Raw genomic sequence first — 22,863 nt, forward strand, 5'->3', positions numbered from 1 at the left:
TCAAATAATGTATGCTCTGTCATTTCCCCACGTAAACATAACAGTGTGCAAAAACATGGTTGTCTCACCAGAAACTAACCCGTTATCCCGACTTTCTTTTTTCTCTCTCTCTTTTCTTATTTTTTTTCATGTCCNTAAGTACATCAGGTTTCATAGAGCCAAACATTTCAAGTGCTACTCAACTGGCATTTAAAAAGCCAGCCCTTTATTAGTATATAAGTGCTTTGTTAGTAATTTTATCGCTCGAAGTGGAGTCTAAAGAGATGAGTTTTCAGTTTGCGTCGGAAGATGTGTAAGCTATCTGCTGTCCTGATTTCAAATAATGTATGCTCTGTCATTTCCCCACGTAAACATAACAGTGTGCAAAGAAATGGTTGTCTCCTGTGTGCTCCACTTCCTCCTTGGCGCACCGGTAACTTTCTAAAAAAAAAACTAACCCGTTATCCCGACTTTCTTTTTTCTCTCTCTTGTCTTATTTTTTTTCATGTCCCTTCAGGGGCTCCGTAAAATATCTTTCCAAATGTATTTTATTTTATCTTTCTATTGCACATTTTTCTACAACTTCTTATATTCATATGAAGAGCGATTTATCTATTTTAATTGAGCCTTTTTCCTTTTACTTCTTGTGTATGTTCCTCTTATGAAATAAAGAGTCAAAATGTTGTTAAAGGGGAGAAACCACAAATAAGTAAATCATGAAAAAAGCACCAAATTAATTTACCCAGTCGATAAATTACATTATGTTTGGTTAGAATTACAAATCTTCTTGAATCTAATGTTTAAATATGCAAATAAGGCATTACGTTGAGCTAACTTCTGGTGAATTTAGGGAAACTGCTAACAAAAATAGACTAAGTTAGTAAAATAAACTCCTGAATGTGTATTTTGGACGTTTTTGTCTGAAAGAAGAGATGATAGAAATTGAGCAGTGCGTTAAAAAAGCATGTTTTTCCGAGCAGTGTCTCACTTTATGAGATTCAACCCAAAGCCACATTATTTCCTAAAGTTCAGAAAAAAGCAAAAAGTGTTGTAGAAACATTGCTCTGAATTGATTTTGCTGATATGAGTCAAACTTCTTGTAACTACTTCTATAAAATGTTGCTTAAAAAACAGGATTTAAGTAAACGTGGCTTTGTGTTGTAGTTATATTTATATATTATTGTATTTTAATGTTCGCTGCTCTCTCACTCACCGTCAGCGTTCTGGTCGACCAGCTCGAAGATCCGGTCACAGATTTGAGACGGCGTCATGCTGCTGACGTTAGTCTTCTGGAATTTGATTTTGTGAAGAATCTGAGTGAGATAAAAGAAATGCGTCTGTTATAAAGTGTTAATAACTAGTTGTTCTAATGTTGTAACTGTCCTCGGATTTAATATTAAACTGCAATAGATGTAACCTCCATCCAGAAGTCTAAGATGTATTCAGATCCTTTACTCAAAAAAAGAAATAATACCATACTTTAAACTACTCTGTTACAGCTCAAAGGTTTATTGTACAATGAAGGAAAACACCCAAAAACCAAGCAATTATCACCAAGTTATCATCTAGCATTTGGCTATTAGCATGAAAAGAAAATACTCAAGTGAAGTACAAGCATACTTGCCAACCTTTAGACCTCAGAAATCGGGAGCATTTCAAAATGCAAAATTGTTGTTGTTGCTAGTGGATCGCCGGAGCTGTATTAGATTAACATTAACATGCTTATTGTAGTTGTAAGTGCACTGCCTTGCGGCCTGTAGCACCGTCCTTGATGGAGCATATGTGTGGGCTGGACCTGTATTTTACAGGAAAGGAGTGAGCAGAGAGTAGAGTAGTTGTCGATTCTTGTTCTGTTTTCTGAGAATATCTGCCTCACCCTCTCAGACTTTGAGTTGCGCGCGCTACTAAAGAGACGTGTTACCATGGAAACCAAACAATGGTGTAGCTGTATTAAAGTCCGAGTGGAAACAGTCGTGTGTAAATCTGATTTTGTCAGAAATCGGGAGAAATGCGGGAGAAATATGACCCCGGGAGGAAACCGGGAGAGGGCAATGAAATCGGGAGTCTCCCGCGAAAATCGGGAGGGTTGACAAGTATGAGTACAAGTACGTCAAATGTGAGCAAATGTATTTAGTTTCTTTCTACCAAAGCACATATCTGGAGAAAATAGACCATACAAATGTTGTTTGAATCCAGGCATAATCGACTAATACTAATCAAGAGGGCATTCATTTCTTACAGTGTACTCTTTAATGCTGTTTGAAATGTCCTTTCACAAAGTGTTTTTAGCCCTTTCTATAATGCTTTTGATGTGTTATGTAAAGTATGCTGAATGTCCTTGTGGCTTTTTAAATCATCTTCTTTTGATCTGTCAAACTTTATTTACTTAACCTTTTATTTCTGTACAACCTCCAGTATGTAATGAATGTCATGAACAGCTCTGCAAGTTAACAAAGTACACTCTAAGGTTAATGAAAAGACAGAAAACAAAAAAAGCAGACTGTGCAAAAACTACTGCATCATTTGTGTTACTCTGTAAGGCTATTAAAATTACTGGACCGCTTAGGACAATTTGGGAGGTTATTGAGGATGCTGAATCAGTTTCTGACATTTTCAGGATAAAAAAATGGCAGTTTTAACCAGAAAAGGACAATATTAGTACTCCCGGTGGGTTGATTTTGATGAAAGTTGGGTAGATTTTGAAATATCAAACTTTTCAATAATTAGAAAACATGACTCCAGAAACAGCTTGTTCAAAAGATAATAAGAGGAAAACTCGCATGAGCACAATACACGCTGTCATTGAGCAAGGGTGAAGAGAAATTACAAATACTTTTTTAAACTTTTGGTTACTGAAACAAATATGACCTCATTCCTGTCACTCAATTCAGATTGATCTATGTGCAAAGACTAGCATGCACTGTGGTGATGTGTAGGCAAATATAGAATAAAGATGATAGTACATTATGGTGAACATTTTTTTAATTTACAGATACACTGTTTTTTATTTTTACTTTAATCCAGTTTCTTTTAAAACAAATAAAATAAAAAGTTATTTTAGGAGCATATTGAATAAAATTTGGTAATATAAAAAAAAGGTTAGAATACAAAATAAACAAAATAAAGGACAGTAGGAGTCAATTGAAGTGGGAATAGTAATTCATATTGGTCCACCTGAAGACACAGGAGCATTTAAGCTGCAGCATGCAGTCCCTCTCCCTCTCATCGACCTCTCACTCCCAACTCCGTGTCTGTTGTTGAAGATCCGATCTGTTGTTCTGTGTGGCTAAAGTTACCGATTACTGGTCCCTGTTGTACAATGTTGTATCTTTGTAAAAGCTAAGCTAATTTAATCTGTCTTGAAGACACGCTTTGACTTGTTTAGGAGTGAGAAACCATTTTAGTTTGAACTCCCTCCGGTTCTTCGGTTTAGCTCCGGCTCTTTTCACGCCGCCCAGAGTCCGGCTGGTGCTGCGTCATTGCGTCATCGTTTGCGTCATGACGTAACCGTCTGCATGCCTGCTTCATAAAGCCAAACCGTGCGGAAACCCCTCACAGCTGACACCGACAACAACAACAATGGCCGATTGTGTTGAAGCGCTACCCGTTTTGGTTTTGCTCTGTCGAAACAAAATGGAAGAAATGGGACGACTTTGCTACCAACTTTACAGTCTTTACATGCTACATTCAAAACTGCTTTACAATCGTGATCATCAACTTCAACGACGATCCCCCTTCCCCCGCCTCGACGTAAGCGTGACGTATGCGGTGCTTTTGCTCTGGCCGGAAAAAATGTTGGTGCTTGAAACAAACCGGATTCTGGAGCTAAGAGGCTGCTCCGCTGCGGTGTGAACAGGAAAACACGGTGCTCTTCAAGCTCCAGCTCCGAACCGGCCCTGAAACACTGTTGGTGTGAATGAGGTACTAGACCTGGGCGTAACTCTGAAAAACGTTTTAGTTTCTTTCAGCTTCTTGTTTTGGATTATAAAATAAATAAAATAACATATATATAGGATCTTAAATGTGAGTAACTTTTAGGTTACTGTAACATATATCACATACTTGCAGTGAGTCTAATTCACTTTGACACTGGGCTAATGTTACCCCCTCTGTATTTAGAGGCTTACTGTGAAGCATTACATGAAAAGAGAGCGTTCTCTACCTCCCACTGAACTGATCGACGCGATCTTTCATCCATAAGACTTGACACCGGGCCAATACTAAAGTATAATCCGTCTTGAGAGGATTGTTCTTACATAAAACCTGTTCACTCACCTCATGGGACTCATCATCTGAGTGTATCCAACTCCACTTTGGTTAAAACTAGCATTACTTTCAGAAAAACTCTCAAAACATGCTTAAAAAATACTCTAATGATTGTTTTATTAAACATCAGAATGAACAGTGTGTAATCCAATGTGAAAATTGGATAAAGACAGGTTCAAAATGATTGTTTTGTTTTGTTGGCATGTTAGAATCAAAGGCTTTTACAGAGGGGCCTCTCTCTCTCTTTGTCACTACATACACACGAAAAATGCCTTTAAAAAGTCATTTCTGCATGTTTTTAGTAATGAAGTGTGTGTAAATGAGTGTGTGAAGGCTGTGTAAGAAGCTTCAGAATATAGAGAGGAATGAAAGTGGACAGTTTGGTGTGTGTGACAGATTTCTGCTGTGATTGGAGGGGAGAAAGCTGCCTTTAAAGATATGTATGATGAATGTCATGTTGTACACAACACAGGTTAATAGGGAAATAAATGGGTAAGCATCAGGGGTGGAAAGCGTTTTTGAATTCTTCACTTGAGTAAAATTACTAATAAAAATACTTAATTTCAAGTAAAAAGTACTGCATCTGGAATGGTACTTAAGTTTCAGAAGTATTAAAGGTCCCATGTCATGGCCATTTCTACTGATCATAATTCCATTGTTGAGGTCTACTAGAATAGATTTATATTGTGCGATTTTCCAAACTCACATTGGTTTCTCATACAGCATCTCTGTATAGTATGTGTATTCACTCTCTGTCCTAAACGGCTTTTTGGAGCTCCTGACTCCCCCCCCCCTCCATGTGAGCCCACTGTGCTCTGATTGGTCAGCTCGCTGAGGGGGCTGCAATACCCCGATCTGCGAGGCTTCACTAGCACCCCCTCCCTGTCTTAGTATGAAAACACTCAAGTAAAGTACAAGTACCTCAAATGTGGTACAGGACTAAATGTAATTCTACGTACGCATGGCCCCTGCGTCATAGTGTAATCCATCTGGAGAGGATCGTATACTCAAAACCTTGGCACTTTTCAAATGACTGTTAAAATTGGCATTACTCTCCACCAAACACTTAAAATAAAAACTGTTTGTATCGGCATATTCCTCACCCTTATGATGAGCTTCACTTCACTTCGGTCCAACCTGCCGTTCCCGTCCTTGTCGTACAACTTGAAGGACCACTTTAGTCGGTCTTCAATATTCCCTCTTAAGATTAAGTTGAGAGCTGCCACATACTCGATGAAATCCAGAGCGTTATCCTGCATATCACAAATCCTTTATTGCAACAGAAATAATGCAGAGTTGAATTCACAATTAGCTTCTTCTTTTTTTATCAATGATTGTTAGATGTTGCTCACAGTCTACTGTGCCTGTAACTGGACTGAAAAAACTGAAATGTTGACTTTAATTAAATGTATTATGTCAACAAATATCACATAACTGTATTAGGTTAGTTGAAAGCAATAATATTAAGTTGAACCTAATGTTTGTTATTTAAATGTAATGTTATTGCTTTCAACTAACCTAATACAGACCGTGACATCTGTTGACATAATACATAACATTAACGTCAACGTTTCAGTTCTTTCAGTGTAATTAAATGATTATACATTTAAATGATTAATGACATAAAACACACTGTTAGTTAAACATTTCTGCATCTCTGCTTGAATGTACACTAAAATGTTTGCCCACTGCAACTTCTTTTAAATGCACACAATCGGTCTGTTTCCACAAAGAGAAATCTGCTGCTTCTTTTTACCTGATTTGTGTCGAAGGAGTGGAATAACGTCTCGATGTACAGCGACTCTTCTTCAGAGGAACTCGGCACCCCGAAGATCCTCTTGAACTCGTGTAGATGCAGCGCCCCGCTCGGACACTCCTTCATGAAAATGATGCAAAGATCCTGAATTTGCACCAAATCCATCTCCTCGCTGTGGCTCTCCTCCTGCCCCATGGTGTGGCTTTTAAAAGAAGAGTTTAAATGATGTTTGAGTGAGTGTTTCCCTTCTGATTCTGAGCTCCCCGATGCATACGGCTCACTCTCTCCAATCAAAGTGAGGAGCTGGCAGAGACACTGCATGCTGACAATCAGTCAATCCTATTAGCTCGTTAATCGCTTGATCTTTGGCCAACAAGGCGTTGTTAAAGTAGGTCTGAAAGGACTGCTGCCACCAAGCGCAAAGAACTGCGATACCGCGTTGTCTACTTAATCAAAGAGAGGAGAGTGAATTACAGACAGCTGGCTTTACCAACAGCTGTCCGTCAACCAGCATAATTTGAGAATGAGTTGGCTGTTTTCATGTAACTAATGAACCAGTGACTAACAGAATAAATACAACACCATTTTTCAATATTTTACTAATTGCAGGTTAAAGTTAAAATATAAAGTGATTTTTGACACATCAAATATTCTCGTTAATCAGATTCCGAATCAGAATACCTTTATTACTCTATATTTTCTAATATACACATACAAACATATTGTGTGTTACATATATGTTACATATTGTACAATGTGCACATTTTTACTTTAACTTGTTGTGTTTTTTAAATAACGTTTTAATTATGTTTTAATTATATATTTATTGGAACGTTTTACTCAACTTATTTTATTTATATGAATATTTTTATTTATTTTTATCTTTTAATGCACATTTTACTTAAACTACTTGTGTTTATATAACAATTTTTATTCTATTTTACTTTTTTTAAATTGCACATTTTAATTAAACTTCTGGTTTTTAAGTAAATATCTGTATGTTATTTTATTCTAAAGTGAGCAACCATCACACACTCAATAATAATAAAATAAGAGTTCTGATTCTGACTGATTAACAGTGGGCTAATATCTACTGAGCAAACTTCTGTATTGCTCACATCTGTTATAACGTTTTAGTTTTCCTATAGAGCCCTCTTTGAGAAAATGTAGTTCAGATTTCCCTTAAATATATGTGCTAAAGTATGGAAGTGCATCACAATTGAAACTCAAAACAAGAAGTGCAAGATCTTGAATTCGAATAATTAAAAGTTGCATTTCTTTCCTGCATTTGGCACTTTAAAATTCATCGTTTCCATTTGTCAATCCACATACATTTATATTTTCTTTAAGTCCTCTTGCATTTGGTTTACAGCTGAATATTCCCCTTGAACAGCAGGGGGCGCTGACTATCCTAAAGAACACACAGAGAGTGGAGAGCAGGGCCATCACTTCGGTATTGTTATATTATTTATAAGGAACGGGCTTTATGTTGATAAAACTCTTAATATTTAAGTCCATGTGACCTCAATGGATAAAACAAACCTTTCTCGGGTTGTTTTGTAAAGAAAGTGCATCCAATACCAGATGTTGAGGCCAATGTGGATATTTGAGGGTTAAGAAGAAAACCGAGTCAGAATTGTAATTGCACTTTATAAGATTATTTGATATGCGATATTATGGGAGCCAGTATTAGACTTTTTCCTTTCTTTGTCAACATTAGTTACCTCATATTATTATGATATTATTAATTAAGATACCTAGCAGTGTACCTTTACAGCTGCACAACTGAAATGATGAAAACATTAATGCATCCATATTTACAGTCGAGTGATATGATGGATACTATTCTGATAATATTAGTTTTGGTACTTTAAGTATATTTTGATGATAATACTTTTTTACTCTTATTTAAGTACAATTTTGATTGCAGGACTTTCAATGCAGCAGAGTATTTCTACACTGTAGTAATACTAGTTTAACTTAAGAAAGCAATATATATTTAAATACTTCCACCTTTGCTTACCGTTAATCAGGTTCCAAAATAATGTCATATATCATTATTTATAGTAACTACAATCCAAACAGATTTAGATAGCCAATTGATTTTGACAATTACATTTCAAAATAACGTGTTAACCTCGGCCTGTTTCACATGGTGCTGTTGTTAGGGTATTTTTAGACAAGTCTCATAACTGAGCCTGATAAGTGAAATTGAGTCACAGGGAAACGAAAGGGTTTGAAGATTGAGAAATAATCTCTAAAGATTACAAATGTTGACATTCAAGTGTGCTGCTTTCTTTTTTTCCTCATAGAAATTTGATTTAAAAATGTAACAGCATCAGAAGCAGTAAATTGATGATGTCTGTATTTTCACTCATTTAAACTAAAGGTCTAAGGATACATAAATGACACTCCTCTGCTCAATGATTATGTGCAGTTGAACTATAGTTCATACAGGTACAGCGTGGTGAGAAAATAAAGGATTACGGGTAATAATCTCAGCGGGATCCTGAGACCTTTGCGTAACTAAGAACATGTACTAAACTATTCTCGGATTTACACGATCCCATTAGCAGCCCCAGAGACGCTCTGAACCTTAGAAGCAACATCCATGTGAGGCCAAGCAGGAGATTTAAAATGTAACTTGACCTGATTGGATGGGAATCTAAATACTAAGAGTGAATGATATTTCTCTAAACCAGATTAGCAAAATAACAAACAGACTGAGTTTTATTTCTCTGCAGGGTCCTTTAATTATAGGAGCGTGTCAGGGTAAAACAAGGAGTACATGCTCAATAGGATTACATACCGTAGCAAGTAGCATCTCACTAAACGTTGGCCCCAGTTATTCTGTTTTATAGTTAGATAGATATCGCCAAATTGGAATTAAAAAAATGGGATTATTGTGGTTAGACCTGCAGTGCGGACCTGTGTTTATCTTCTGGCAGTGAGAGTAATGATTTTATAGCAGACCGGCTGCTCTCATACAGCCAGCAGCTCCTCACAGCTCCAAACATCGCTGTTAATTCCAAAATATGTGTTCTTTGGATAAACGAATCAAATATATATTTTGGTATTCTACTATCTTGCACTTTTCTTGCATTTTATGTATTTGCACTGCTCTGTTTGTAATTTTCATTTTCTTAATGTTTTCTGTGAGGGACTGCGGATGGAAAGTAGCTCAAAGCTAAATCCGGCGTAGTTACACTTGGCACATCTCATGTTTTAAGTGTTTACTGTGCAACGTCCCTGCCAAATAAACTGATACAATAAATACAAATATTGATAATCTAAATGGTTAGTTTTTTCGCCTGAATCAGTGTTATTACAGTTCATTCGAAATCTTTAAAGCAGTTTCTTTGTCAGGTAAAGGTTGATAACGCTGGCAATGCAAAGTAATACAAGCTACACGCTGTAACCTGGAGGACACAACTCAAGACAAAGAGGAAGAGCTCACGATCAGGTCGAAGGTGGATCTGAGTACATCTGATCCGATCACACTGCAGAGAGATATTACATAGGACCTACACCTCTCAATTAAACTGTGGCGCCCTTATGTGAGCATGAAGGAATACACAAAGAATAACAAGTGAGCAATGCATTTTATGAAGACTTTATGAAATAATAAAAACAAGCAAATACAAAACATAATTTCAAAATACTTTTAAAGACATGTTTTTCTTAAATATGTATTATTTTTCAAAGAAACTGGCAGTGATTGGCTTATCACACACACACACACACACACACACACACACACACACACACACACACACACACACACACACACACACACACACACACACACACACACACACACACACACAGAACAGGCCTCCATCATGTCCTGCAGTTCAATTTTATATCTTAGTAGTTCTTTCTTCGTTTCTTTAGACAATAAACACATTTTCAGCTGACGATGGAATTAACTTCATTTTATTTCACAGTTCTTTCTTTCATATGTGCATTTAATAAAAGCAAGAAAGCAGGACTTTCACAGTTCAAACTGATCTGTACACTTCTTCATTAATCCCTTCAATATACTTCTTCATTAATTCCTTCAAATAATCCGACGCAGCAGACTCCTACTCCATGATCCCAGCGTTGCGGAGGTAGCCTTCAGGGCCGGGCAGCGAGGAGGTCTGGTCTAGGTGAGGACTGCCGGCCTGCTGGATGAACTGCTGCAGCTCACACTGCCTCAGCTCCTTGTTCAGCTCCTCCATCATCTCCCATCTGCCCTACAACATGCAGGAACATTATATCACCAACAGCACCAACGCTGAGCTCAATGCATTTGGTAGAGACGTTTAATCCTTTAGAAATGATAACAGTCTTTAAAGGACAAGGCTTCATAGCGTGGTGCAGGAATGAGTCCCTTGACATGAGTCTGCATTTTATAACTTTTCCATCCCTCGTTTGGAAGGCAATGTACTTTTGAATTTGTTTTTGTTTGTAATCCTGAAATAAATTCTGTGGTTAACAAAAGCTGAAGAGATTTTAATTCTACAACATAAAATACATCAGTAAGTACTAGAGATGTCCCGATCCGATCACGTGATTTTCGGAATCGGGAGAAAAAAAATCGGGGATCGGGATCTTTTTTTTTTTTTTTTTCTTTTTAAAAGACTTTTTTTTAAATTTTGTATTCAATGTTACAAAACAAAAATGACCATGTTCAAGTGTATGTGTTGCTTCTTTGGGGGTTGTTTTCATAGACCTGGTTGCTTATTTCTCTCAAATCTGGCAACAGAGTGGGCAGGGCGCAGTGTCTAATTGTAGCAGTAAGCTAACGAGTACTGAAAGCTTTATTTTGTTTTGATCCAATGCTGCACAACTGAACTGATCCAATGCTGCTGTGAAAGAAAGAANGATCTACATAGGAACACCCGTTCTATGAATTGGGACTCAACGAGGGCTACCGTACGGTTGCCACACACCTTACAATCCAATGATCTCATTCATGTGACGAGACACACTTACCCCTTGACTGTACATCATACATTTCGCGAACCTCCCCAGAATTGCTGACCTATTTCCGCGATGTATCTCACTGTCAGGTAAATGAAATTTCATGCAATTCCTCATTTACATGACTCAGGTCTTGAGGTCGTGACGATGTTCGGCAGGTAGGCAGGTGTTACTTCGTGTGCCAATTTTATTTGAGACAATCCCTGTTGTTAACTTCTAATCTTGTCAATTACTTCCCTAATAGATAAAATCCTTCACTAAATCAAATTTGGACCTACGAAGTATTTTTCAGCCGACGACAGTCACATATTCGAGAAGGAACTAAGAGTCTTTTATTCCTAAGAGGGAAGACACTACCATTCACAGGTTTATACATAACATTTTCTTTGTACCCAGTCTTTGGTACTCCTCCTTCATTTTGGGTCGCTACTTATTATCGCATTTACATACGAGTATTGAGCGAGAGAACCCTCGTAGGTATTCGGACTTGCGGGACTCTGATTGGGTGTCTACTTCGACGGAATACTGAATTCTTCCGCTTAATAGCTCAGATCCCTAGTTGTTTTTGGGGTAATCCTCCTCTTACTTTGATTGTAGCGTCTCGTGGCTTCTTGGGTACGAGTCACTCAGGTCTAAGTCAAACAGACTAAACGGAGATTCAAGTACAGTTAGTTAATGCGTCTTAGGAAATTGTCTAGACTATGTGCACAAATGCGGGTTCACTATTAATGTCCGAGTCTTGTAATATTGTTAGTACTAGTTCAGATTAGTATGAAAAAGTTCGGGACTTGCTTTTCTGTCTTCCCGACTAACATCCCACCACATATCTGCGAGAAAACAAATGACACACAATTAGGTTACGTTTCGAAGAGAGCTAAGTCGAGTCAAACGTATAAAGTCCCGGTCGACAGACGTGGCAGGGTACTATCTAACGGGGAAAAAGTTACACAAATGAGAGCAAGACGACCGATTACGTCTCCTTCTAGGAGTAGACTCAGGCGGTCTTCTAGCTTTAGGCCGGGTCCCGCGGCACAAATGATACATAGAATAAAGACAAAACACACCGGTGTCCCGATTACTGGTGTCCTTAGGGAGAGCGATATTTTCTGGTGGACGGTCACTCCGTCTATCAGTAGCCTCTGTGGTTGGTTGGAGGTGCACATGGTGGTACCGGAGCGCAACACATACCTCTGTCATCCACTAGTGGAGCTCACAACTTCGCCTCGACACGTCTAACCGACCGTCTACCTGTTGGAACTAAGGGTGAAAATCTACCTAGTCTCGACTCTCCTACGGAAGTGCGGAGTACACAAATAGGTGACTCATTCGTTTCAAATTTTGTTTATTGTTCCAGTTCTGGAGGACCGACCCTCCTGAATAGTGGAGCCACTTTAGACAGAAATGTTTGAGTACAAACACGTTCGGTCCGTTCTCAGGTGTTTTTACGTCCCCTCTGTGCCCCCCTCTCTCCGGACTTTTCGTCCTGCCCACAATTGTACTATATACTAAAACATACTGACGAATAATAACAAGAGAGATACATCACTAAAAAACACACCACTTCGTCCCTTAAAAAATCATCGAGTAGACCCTCAGTGTTACATTCGAGGTCTCTGGGGGTTACTAAAATAACAAGTTTAAGTTCACCTCTCTCACAAAGGACGTCCTTTAATTTATACAGACGGTAGTCATTCTATTCCTTATCCACGACACAACATCTCAGGATAAATCAAGAGGGAAAGGGTGAAAAATTTGGTAATAGGATCTGTAACAATAGCTATTCGATTTGAATAATAATAATACATTACATACACCACGTTATCCAATGACTCTTTTTTGCATCCGATCACGTGATCGGGGATCGGAGCCGATCACGTGATTTTCAAAAGATCGGAATCGGGAGAAAAAAAATCGGGGATCGGGATTTTTTTTAAAAAAAGAATTTTTATTAAATACTTTTTTTAAATTTTGTATTCAATGTTACAAAACAAAAATGACCATGTTCAAGTCTTAAAGTCATCCTGAGGCCTTAGTTTTGGTTTCAAATTACACAACATCATGTATGTGTTGCTTCTTTGGGGCTTGTTTTCATAGACCTGGTTGCTTATTTCTCTCAAATCTGGCAACAGAGTGGGCAGGGCGCAGTGTCTAATTGTAGCAGTAAGCTAACGAGTACTGAAAGCTTTATTTTGTTTTGATCCAATGCTGCACAACTGAACTGATCCAATGCTGCTGTGAAAGAAAGAAGCTATATCCATGTTGGATAGAATATCCAATTTAAATAAGAAAAAATAACCTTAAGGGACAACTTGAATGCTTTTTTTTCTCTTAATGCATTGCATAAAGATCGGATCAGGAAAAATCGGTATCGGCAAATTGTCAAAATCAAATGATCGGAATCGGATCGGGAGCAAAAAAAGGTGATCGGGACATCCCTAGTAAGTACCCCAGTCTAAAAACGGCCGTTGTTAAAAAGTGTCTAAATGAGTAGTGTCAATATGTGGAGATTATCCTGCTGAACAAAACGTGTAAGTATCATAAACATTGGATTGCCACTGAGATTTGTTCTGCATTAATCCAAAATCCAATGGAAAAAACCTGTTGGATTTTTGTGGAGGGAAACTTTGGGATGCAAACTTTCCAGTCAGACTACAAAATCACATCCTCACTGCACCACCTTATAGTCCACATCACATGGAAAGTCCCATGTTGCACTGGGCATGTAGACCCAAAACATGTAACACACTACATTTACTCAAGTACAGATTTTAGGTAGTTTCCATTTAATAGCCAATATTGTAAAAAATATAAATAAACTAATAAATAAACTATAAAACGGTATGTTTAGATATCCAGCAGCAGTTTATAAAGTAAATCAAATTAGCTCCACATTTACCAGCTGTGAGGAACAATGCATCATTAATCATATCCAGGCCTGTTATATACATGATACTGAAATGGGCCATTACACACATGAAGTACTTTTACTTTTGGTACTTTTAGTTTACTTCTACTGGAAGCAGATTTACTTGAGAAAGAATACTTTTACAAGTTAGTATTACAACTCTTACTTAAAGGTCTTAATACTTATTCTACCTCTGGCTCTGGGGGACATGTTTATACCATGAACACACACACTTTATGTTGACTAAAGTCTTATGCCATGAATGGAAATGGAAAGTTTAGAAGAGGCCTCAAAATACTATAAATACAGCACGTGAGTAAATGTCTTGTCCAGTGCTGGTTATTGGAAGATGGAGGAGTTTTACCTGCTGCCTTGTTTGAGTATTTTGTATTTCCCTCCGTGTTTGTGACAGCTTTGCCTCCAGTTCTGCTCCCTGCTGCAGGCGGACGTGCAGCTCCTGCTTCAGGGCCTCCTCCGGCTGCACAGTGTCCGCCCGAGAGCTTCGTTTCTGGGCTCGGAGCTGAATGTCCTGCTCTAGATGTGCAGATTGGGACTGGAGCTCCTCGATCTGATAACTGTGATCGTCCAGTGACGAGTTGATCTGGTGCAGACGACTGTGCAAATCTGTTGATAACAGTTAAAGCGGGAACGATTAGTCAAACTTCATAAATAATGCATATATTAGGAGCATTCCTGATTCTTAATTACATTTTTTATATACTCAAAGTAACTCTTACCAAACTCACAGTGCACATGGTTATACCCAAAAGTAAATGAGTCCATGCAATCAAACAAAAAGATTCTGTTCAAGCAGCGACTTAGTCTCACTTGAATCATTTCAACCTTTCTTTTCCACATGTGTTTACTGAGGGTTTGAATAGCCTCCATTGATATTTTCAACATATTACATCACTTTCATTTCTTCCACACAGGGTGAAAAATATAATTTAAGCAACAGGAAAAAGGGGGAAACAAAAAACAGTTGATGCAAAACAGTTGTCATCACATACTATAGTCATAAGCCGCTTTCACACCGCAGGACTTGCCGTACTTTAGTGCCGGCACTACCTGCGGTGTGAAGTACCACGGCACTGAATCCGCCAGGGGGCTAGTGCCAATCGCATTCACACCGCAGTACTTTCCCTGAGGCAAGATTACGCTGACGTCACTTCGTCTTCTTCTTCTCTGGGTTTACTGGCAGGCCGCAAAACCACTTCACGGCGAGTACAAAAAAAAACGAGAGAAGAAGAACTACACGGGGGAGGGGGTATAAAGCCCACCCGCTGTACATGATATATACACTGAACAAAAATATAAACGCAACACTTTTTTTTTTGCTCCCATATTTCATGAGATGAACCCAAAGATCTAAAAAAAATTCTATATACACAAAATAACCATTTCTCTCAAATATTGTTCACAAATCTGAAAAAATCTGTGATAGTGAGCACTTCTCCTTTGCCGAGATAATCCATCCCACCTCACAGGTGTGGCATATCAAGATGCTGATTAGACAGCATGTTTATTGCACAGGTGTGCCTTAGGCTGGCCACAATAAAAGGCCACNAACACACACACACACACACACACACACACACACACACACACACACACACACACACACACACACACACACACACACACACACAGACACACACACATTCAAAATTGATATTGAAAATGTTCAAACAAACATTATTTGGCCAGATGTGACGGTTTGTCAGTTGGTCACCTACCGTACGTACGTGCGCCGCGTGCAGCTCTAAACTGTGTCCGGCTAACAGAGAGGTGGGTTGTGTCCGTCTTAAACATGTTTTAAATACGTTTTAAATTGTAATTATTATTTTTTTGATTGTTTTATCAAGTTGTACATATTATCAAATACATTCTGTGTGAATCCTGTTCTTTTTACCATCGCTAAATAACTTTTTTTGATAGTTTTTATTTTACATAATATGGGCTAATTTTAGAAGCTCCCAAGCTAGCTTACAGATCACTGTTTTCGTGAAATGTATTATTTTTGCTTTTTAATCAGGAGAGCCGCCTGTCACACAGAGCACTAAGTGGAGGATTGTGTTCATATATTTCACGATAGGTACGGAGATGTTTCCTTTGTTTTAATCTTTATTTTGAACTTGTTATATTTTAGGCTTTATATCCGTGTAGTGGAGGGTTTGGTTGCTATGACAACACTGCAGCGCTGTCTGCGTGATTGCAGTTATTTAATTGGGATTTTGTGTTTGCTTACATATTTTTTCGTTTAAGTAATGATATTATACCCTTTAGAAACTTCAGTTTAAGTGCAGAAGAAAACATTTACTTAAAATACTCAACTAGCCTACATTTAATTGACAGTTTTATTTACTTTATGGATTCACATTATTAGCGAATATAAAACAAGTTATAAATAAACAGTAACATATTATTAAAGGATGTAATATCTAGGCACGGTGAGACTTTGTATGCAGTAGTTGTAAAAGAGTATTTTTACAGTTTAGTGTCAGTAATTATTTCACCTCTGTGTATAATGTTAGTGGAGGTTAAACTATTGAATGCAATATTTTTGTTGTAACAATGGAGTCAAGCTTTTGATATTTAAAACTGTTTCTAAATCTTAATAGATAAATATTCATATATTCTGTGGTTGCTGTTGTATAAATTACATTATATTCATCTTCAAACTCTCATGTGTTTTTTGTATTAACACACTAGCCTACACACAAGACACAAAGCATCATTTTAATTGGCACACGGAGCATCGACTATTCACAGATAATATAAATGAAAAAACAACAGCCTGGGGATAGCAGTTTGCGAATAAATAGGAACTAAGTAAGTAAACACAGATACACACATGTGTAAAAGTTCCTGCCTCCATTCCTGTCCAAATCACACTTAACCCTGTGGCCAATTATAATGCTTGCGCTCTGATTTGTGAATCATTATGTAAAAGTATTTTCACACAGTTCACAGCCATACTGTAACAATGTAGAGTTATTCAATAACAAACTCAGTGTAAACCAGATAATATGCATTCAGTCTGCACACTCAGTAAATGCATTGGCTACTAGAGTTACAGTAATACTTTCCGAGTGAAACAGCAATAACTCTGTGTATATAAACTTGGACCACATATTTTTCATCAGCTTAACGCCTCAGGCCGGTTTAAATTTAGGTCAAGGAAACCGGTGTGTGACAGTGAGGTGTGTGTGTGTAGTTTCTGTGTGTTTGCAGAAGAAGACACTCAGGTTTGCTTAGGGCAGGAATGTGGCAAAACACGCTGACATTCCTGGAGGACTCAGACTCCACCCACAAATACCTCAACTCTCTGTTTACTTCCACTGTTCAAACTCTCTGTCAGTATCGTCAACACCAGATAATCATAGAAACTACAGCTCCTGTTTGTTAAGCTGCATGTAGATTCAGTATTCAGCCCTTAATCAATCCCGTAATATGGCCAAAGGAAATGAAAACATTATATTTAGCCAACGCTTTTATCAAAGTGCAATAAACCATGAAGAAACAAAATCAGAAAGCGCTTTCTGTTTTCTCCCACTGTTCAAATTCCCTTTCACAAATAAGATAATCAAAGTGAACTCCTGTGGAAACTATCATTAAAACCATCTTTGTATTGATGATCAGACACTTATTTTCTAAATATTTCTGTTAACAAATGTAATGTGAAGCCTTAGGAAGTATTTAGGAAATGTATGTCTTTTCGGTTTTAAATAAAAATGTGTTTTATACATTTATAATGATAGAAATAAACCTCCTTAGTTTCATTTGAATATTTTTGTTTCGTTTGAGGTATTGAATTTATTTGTAAACGTAAATACGTAAATGCTTAGCTTTGATTTTTTTTCAATTGAATACATCTTTTCTAAATTAAGACATTATTATAGTTGGTGTTTTACACAAATGGTTATTTTCAACTTGTTTTGTTAGCTTGATTTTATGTGCACCTTTTCCCAGGCTTATATCTGTATCATGTTAAACTGTCTGCAACATAGTTATAACCTCATGAAACCTAAAGTATATCATGTACAACATCATTTGGAATAAATCCAAAATCAAGGTATTTGGAATGCTCTTCTGTTCTAGATTTAATCTTATGGAGCCACAATAAAATACAAGTCATGCTTTTCATTACATACAAAAAGGACTTTTGAAAAATATATTTCCCATCCCACAAGAAATAACATTTATATTTTTAAGAGAAGGAAATAAGCATCAGTATTAATTAAAAAACCCTTACCTTGTAGTTGAAGCTTCTCTCAGTTTCATTGATGTTTTTTTCTCCTTCTCACTCTTGTGTATTCAGGCTGTGACACAAAAACGCACCTACAGACACTTTAGAGGAGGAGGAGGAAGAGGAGGAGTGGAGATGAGGAATGCAGCCTTTCTTGATGTGCTGCATGAAAAGTGATGTCACTCTGGAAATGGCGGGAGGTAATTAAATAGACTCACACATCCACTTTCACCTCAGAGGAAACTATAATTATGTTTGCGGCTCCATTTCTATCTTTACTGCTGAAATTACTCTGCAGATTTAGATTGGGTGGTGGTATCATAACACACCTCTTTCCTTTCTTACATCTTCTTTATATCCTTCAAGTACTTTATGGAAACCCCCAAAACTGGAAAGACAGTGTTAATCGATGGAAGAAGTACTCACATCTTATACGTAATAATACCACAGTGTAGAAATACTTTGTTACAAGTCAAAGTCTCTATGTCTCTACACATTGAAAATGTCACTTAAGTAAAAGCACAAAAGTATTAGGAACAAAATGTACTTCAGTACTGATTCTTCACAATGGCCTATTTCAGAATAATATAAAGTACATGCGTAACAGACACATGTACATCAAGTATCAAAAGTAAAGAGCATTGTACTTTGTCAACATTGAATTAAAATAGTATAAATATTCAATCCTGTGTATATTAGTAGTACAGCAATGCATTATACCACATCAGCCTATCGTGTGCTTTTCTATGTACAAATTAAATGTGAGTGCTTATTAAATGTAATAGAGTAAAAAGTACAATATTTGCCTTCTGAATGGATTCAAAGTATAAAGTAGCACCACATCTAAACGTACTCATCATCCAAAGAGACCATTGTTGGAATAATATATACAGTATATTAAAGGGATAGAATTATTGATCTTTTATTGTGTTCAACATTTTAATCGTACAACGGGAAAAGATTGAGATACCTTTAGTAACCTTTAATAACCTTTTATAACGCCAAGTATCTTAATTTAAAATAGTACATTATAATGTATTAGTTGATGTATTTTTTTATTAATAATATTAACCTGTAAAAAAACGAGTAGTGGAGTAAAGAGTACAATGTTTGCTTCCAAAATGTAGTGGACTAGAAGGATATAGTAGTACAACATGGAAATACTCAAGTAATGTACTACATTCTGTGAGCAAATGTACTTAGTCACTGGTTTTAATCTGACAGCCAAACTCAGTAGCTTAATATTTTGTCTTTCTTCTACTTTGTTCTCGGATGAACATTTTCTTATTCTTCCACATTAATCTTTAGTGCTGAATTAATTTGTTATAAACTCAAGGTAAGTCCCTTAAATATTTCAAATGTCATCCCTTTCTTTCGTTTCTTGCATCATTATTTTTCTTCTTCCCTTCTTTCATGGAATCCTGGAACTAAAGATACTGGGTGTTATCCTGGCATCCAAGCTCTACTTTTCTTGACAATCAGTAGCATAATATATTGTGTTTCTTTCACTTTGACCTTTGAGGAAAATGTTGATATAAGGTAAGATCAAATAAACCTTTATTAAACCTCGTAGGAAAACCCAGGTGTCAGAGCAGCAACAGAAATGAGGGTGAAACACAGAACAGGACAGCTAAAAGTTCACACTATCAGAACAACACATTAGAAATCTAAGTGACAGTATAAGGTACAATTTAAATATCTTTACATATAAACAGATATGAATAATTATGAATTTGTCAAATCTTTACATCTGAATGTGCAAGTCTTGAGTACCATACCTGCAAAAGTAGACGCTTTTCTGGCGAAATTTGCCATTTTTGGCCAGCACAATTTCCCTTGAAGACCAGACGTGGTTCTGAAAACGTTTGTCACGTCGCAATCTTCTTCTCAGTAAAACATATTTTCAAAGATGCTTCTTGAGTCTTTGGGCCGATCAGAATCACGGTAAGAGCATTGTTTTATTTTCCATGGAAGAAGAACTTTTCGCGGTTGAACCATCACTTTATATATCCATGGGTACAACATTAAGACACTATGTCCTGTTTGTTGCTAACCTAACCTTAAGTAAGTTGTTGCTAATGTAATGTGAACTTGCCAAATCAAGTTTTAGTGCGTCATAATAATCTTTCCCAACCTGTTAATAATAGAAAGATTGCCAGCTTGTTAACACGTCAGCTAATGTTAACTCTATTTCATGTATTTTTGCTGAGTTAATGCTTACGAGTGCATCAGTATTATGTCATGTCATATGATTTTAACTTGCGTCATTGTCTTAAGTTACGAGGGAAATACAAATGAAAACTTGTATAAATGTATACATGTGAATGTGCAAGTCTTGAGTATGTACCATACCTGCAAAAGTAGTCGCTTTTCTGGCAAAGTTTGCAATTTTTGGCCAGCACAATTTCTCTTGGACTGAAGACCAGACGCGGGTCTGAAAATGTTTGTCACGTCGCAATCTTCTTCTCAGTACAACAACTTTTCGACAATGATTCTCGAGTCCTTGGGCCAATCAGAATCAAGGTAACAGCATTGTTTTATTTTCCATGGAAGAAAAACTTTTCGCGGTTGAACCATCACTTTATATATCCATCGTTACAACTTGAAGAAACACTAGTTATGAGGTAAGTCCTGTTTGTTGCTAACTTAACTATAAGTAAGTTGTTGCTAATGTAATGTGAACTTGCCAAATCAAGTTTTAGTGCGTCATAATAATCTTTCCCAACCTGTTAATAATAGAAAGATTGCCAGCTTGTTAACACGTCAGCTAATGTTAACTCTATTTCATGTATTTTTGCAGAGTTAATGCTTACGAGTGCATCAGTATTATGTCATACCATATGATTTTAACTTGCGTCATTGTCGTAAGTTACAAGGGAAATAAAAATGTAAACTTAATGAAATAAGAACCACCGTTTGATTGGTGAATGGCTCTCATCATAACAATTTGTAGTATTATGTAGTCGTGAAGGTGTTACACAATTTTTGGTGACCAATTAAAAATGTTGACCTGCAGTGATGAAAAATATATGATTTATCTTTGGTCTTTGTTAGATTCTTGCATGTTGTCCAGCGTGTCTTTAATGTATTTTACCCCTATGTTATACTGTAATACAAAGTTACAGTACTTCCTCTATCTCTGTAAACAGTGATGTCACTGTTTCACTAAACCATGGCTCCTCCTACGGTGAGGAAAAAAAAAAAAAAACCTCTTCCTCCTCCAAATCTGCATTCCACTATGCAAGTGACGTGTGTGTGTGTGTGTGTGTGCGTGCGTGCGTGCGTGCGTGCGTGTGTGTGTGTGTGTGTGTGTGTGTGTGTGCTGAGGATTAGCAACTGTGTTCAGCTGGTTAAACACACGCTATAAAGATAAACTACGCGTTTAAAACAAATTAACGTAGATTAAGAAGACAATTTCATTTTATTAAATAGCTAGCCTTAGCCACAACTCAAAGGGTTAAATGATATGGGAACAGTAAAGTTCTGGTTATTTAAATAATATTCCAGTTTTTGTTTTAGTATTACCAGTATGTGTTTGTTTTATTTGACTTTCTTGTGAAGTAGTTGTGCTCTGTTACTCCTGTATTTAAATGGCCTTTGTCTGTAATGCATCTGGTGCTGCTGACCTTTATTCATCGTGGACTTCATGAGCCTTTAGTGCCCTCTAGTGGCTTTTTCCCCCAATTATTAGTGAGTAATGTTTTTGTGCAGACTTTATTTCCCGTACAGTATTTGGTATAGCCTTTAAAAACAAACAAATACAAATGTGTACTTTTTACATATAAAAACCCTATACTATACAAAAATAATATATGATATGATGAAGTATGTTCAAACTTATGAACCCAGTATTTTAGACAGTATCTAAAATTGGCTCCACATTCACAAACTACAACATTAAAATGCAAGGTATTTGTAATGATAAAAAAAACAATATAATAACGATAATAATATAATTCTGTGAAAAGAGCCATTCTGCCTACATGTACTTTTACATTTGATACATAGTATATTTAGCTGATAATAGTTAAATAGTTTATATAATTTCTATATTCTATACTTGTTCTGGTATGGGCCATCGGGCTTACGTTTACGTTTGTACTTTTACATACTTAACATTTTGAATTCAGGACTTTTATTTGTAACTGAGTATTTTAAAACCATATAATTTCCACTTGTACTTAAGTTGAGGATCTGAATACTTATTCTCACAGTAGATTTACAGGCAACCTTGAATCTTATTCAGATTTTATGAATGGCATTATATAATATTAAAACATATATACATATTGTTTTGTTTAAAGACTTGGTTCAACAGAAAAAAATATAGACACCACCTTTCCTAACTAACCTCTTTGATGTAACCTAAATGAACAGAAACAGATTTAAATTAGTTTGTAGCAATTATAGTATTGTAAATCCCATCAGGGTGTCCATGTTACTCTCGATAATCCACAGAAATATTGTAAACATCCTTTTTATTTGTTCCAATTCTAGTGAAAACTTAAGTTATAATGCACAACGTTTAACAGTTTACTGAAAATATCTTGAATCTTGAACATAGAAGAAAACGTTTTTTTGTTCCTCTTTTTTGTTAACATCATTATCGTGCATACTAGTCATTGTACATGAGGTCTTATAGAAGATTGATGAAGGAAAATAAAACATTTGTAATCTTAAAAAGAAAACGCCTTACATAACTATCTCTAGCTTTGTAACTTCTCTGATGAACACCATTGA

General features: G+C 36.7%; 1 protein-coding gene and 1 long non-coding RNA gene across 2 annotated transcripts; one reads left to right on the forward strand and one right to left on the reverse strand.

The window, feature by feature from the left end:
* Window positions 1–1,184: 1,184 nt before the first annotated feature.
* On the reverse strand, window positions 1,185–6,234 carry LOC104949449 (guanylyl cyclase-activating protein 2-like). Its single transcript, XM_010775808.1, has 3 exons — window positions 6,002–6,234; window positions 5,349–5,498; window positions 1,185–1,292 (listed from the first exon to the last, which is right to left on the reverse strand). Exons 1-3 carry the CDS (start codon window positions 6,194–6,196, stop codon window positions 1,185–1,187), a joined length of 453 nt encoding a protein of 150 aa, XP_010774110.1. The 5' UTR covers window positions 6,197–6,234.
* Window positions 4,725–22,789, forward strand: LOC104949448 (uncharacterized). Its single transcript, XR_798805.1, has 4 exons — window positions 4,725–4,737; window positions 8,533–8,537; window positions 19,259–19,267; window positions 22,688–22,789. It is a non-coding gene; the product is annotated as an uncharacterized lncRNA (long non-coding RNA).
* The last annotated feature ends 74 nt before the right edge of the window (window positions 22,790–22,863 follow it).

Source organism: Notothenia coriiceps, unplaced genomic scaffold, assembly GCF_000735185.1.
Source record: "Notothenia coriiceps isolate Sejong01 unplaced genomic scaffold, NC01 NC01_scaffold00016216, whole genome shotgun sequence".
NCBI lineage: Eukaryota > Metazoa > Chordata > Actinopteri > Perciformes > Nototheniidae > Notothenia > Notothenia coriiceps.

Coding starts and splice junctions, on each gene's coding strand:
- LOC104949449 (XM_010775808.1), bottom strand. CDS start 6,196: ATGGGGCAGGAGGAGAGCCACAGCGAGGAGATGGATTTGGTGCAAATT. Junction 5,499..6,001: donor ACTCCTTCGACACAAATCAG/GTAAAAAGAAGC, acceptor TGTGATATGCAG/GATAACGCTCTGGATTTCAT. Junction 1,293..5,348: donor AAGTGAAGCTCATCATAAGG/GTGAGGAATATG, acceptor TATCTCACTCAG/ATTCTTCACAAAATCAAATT.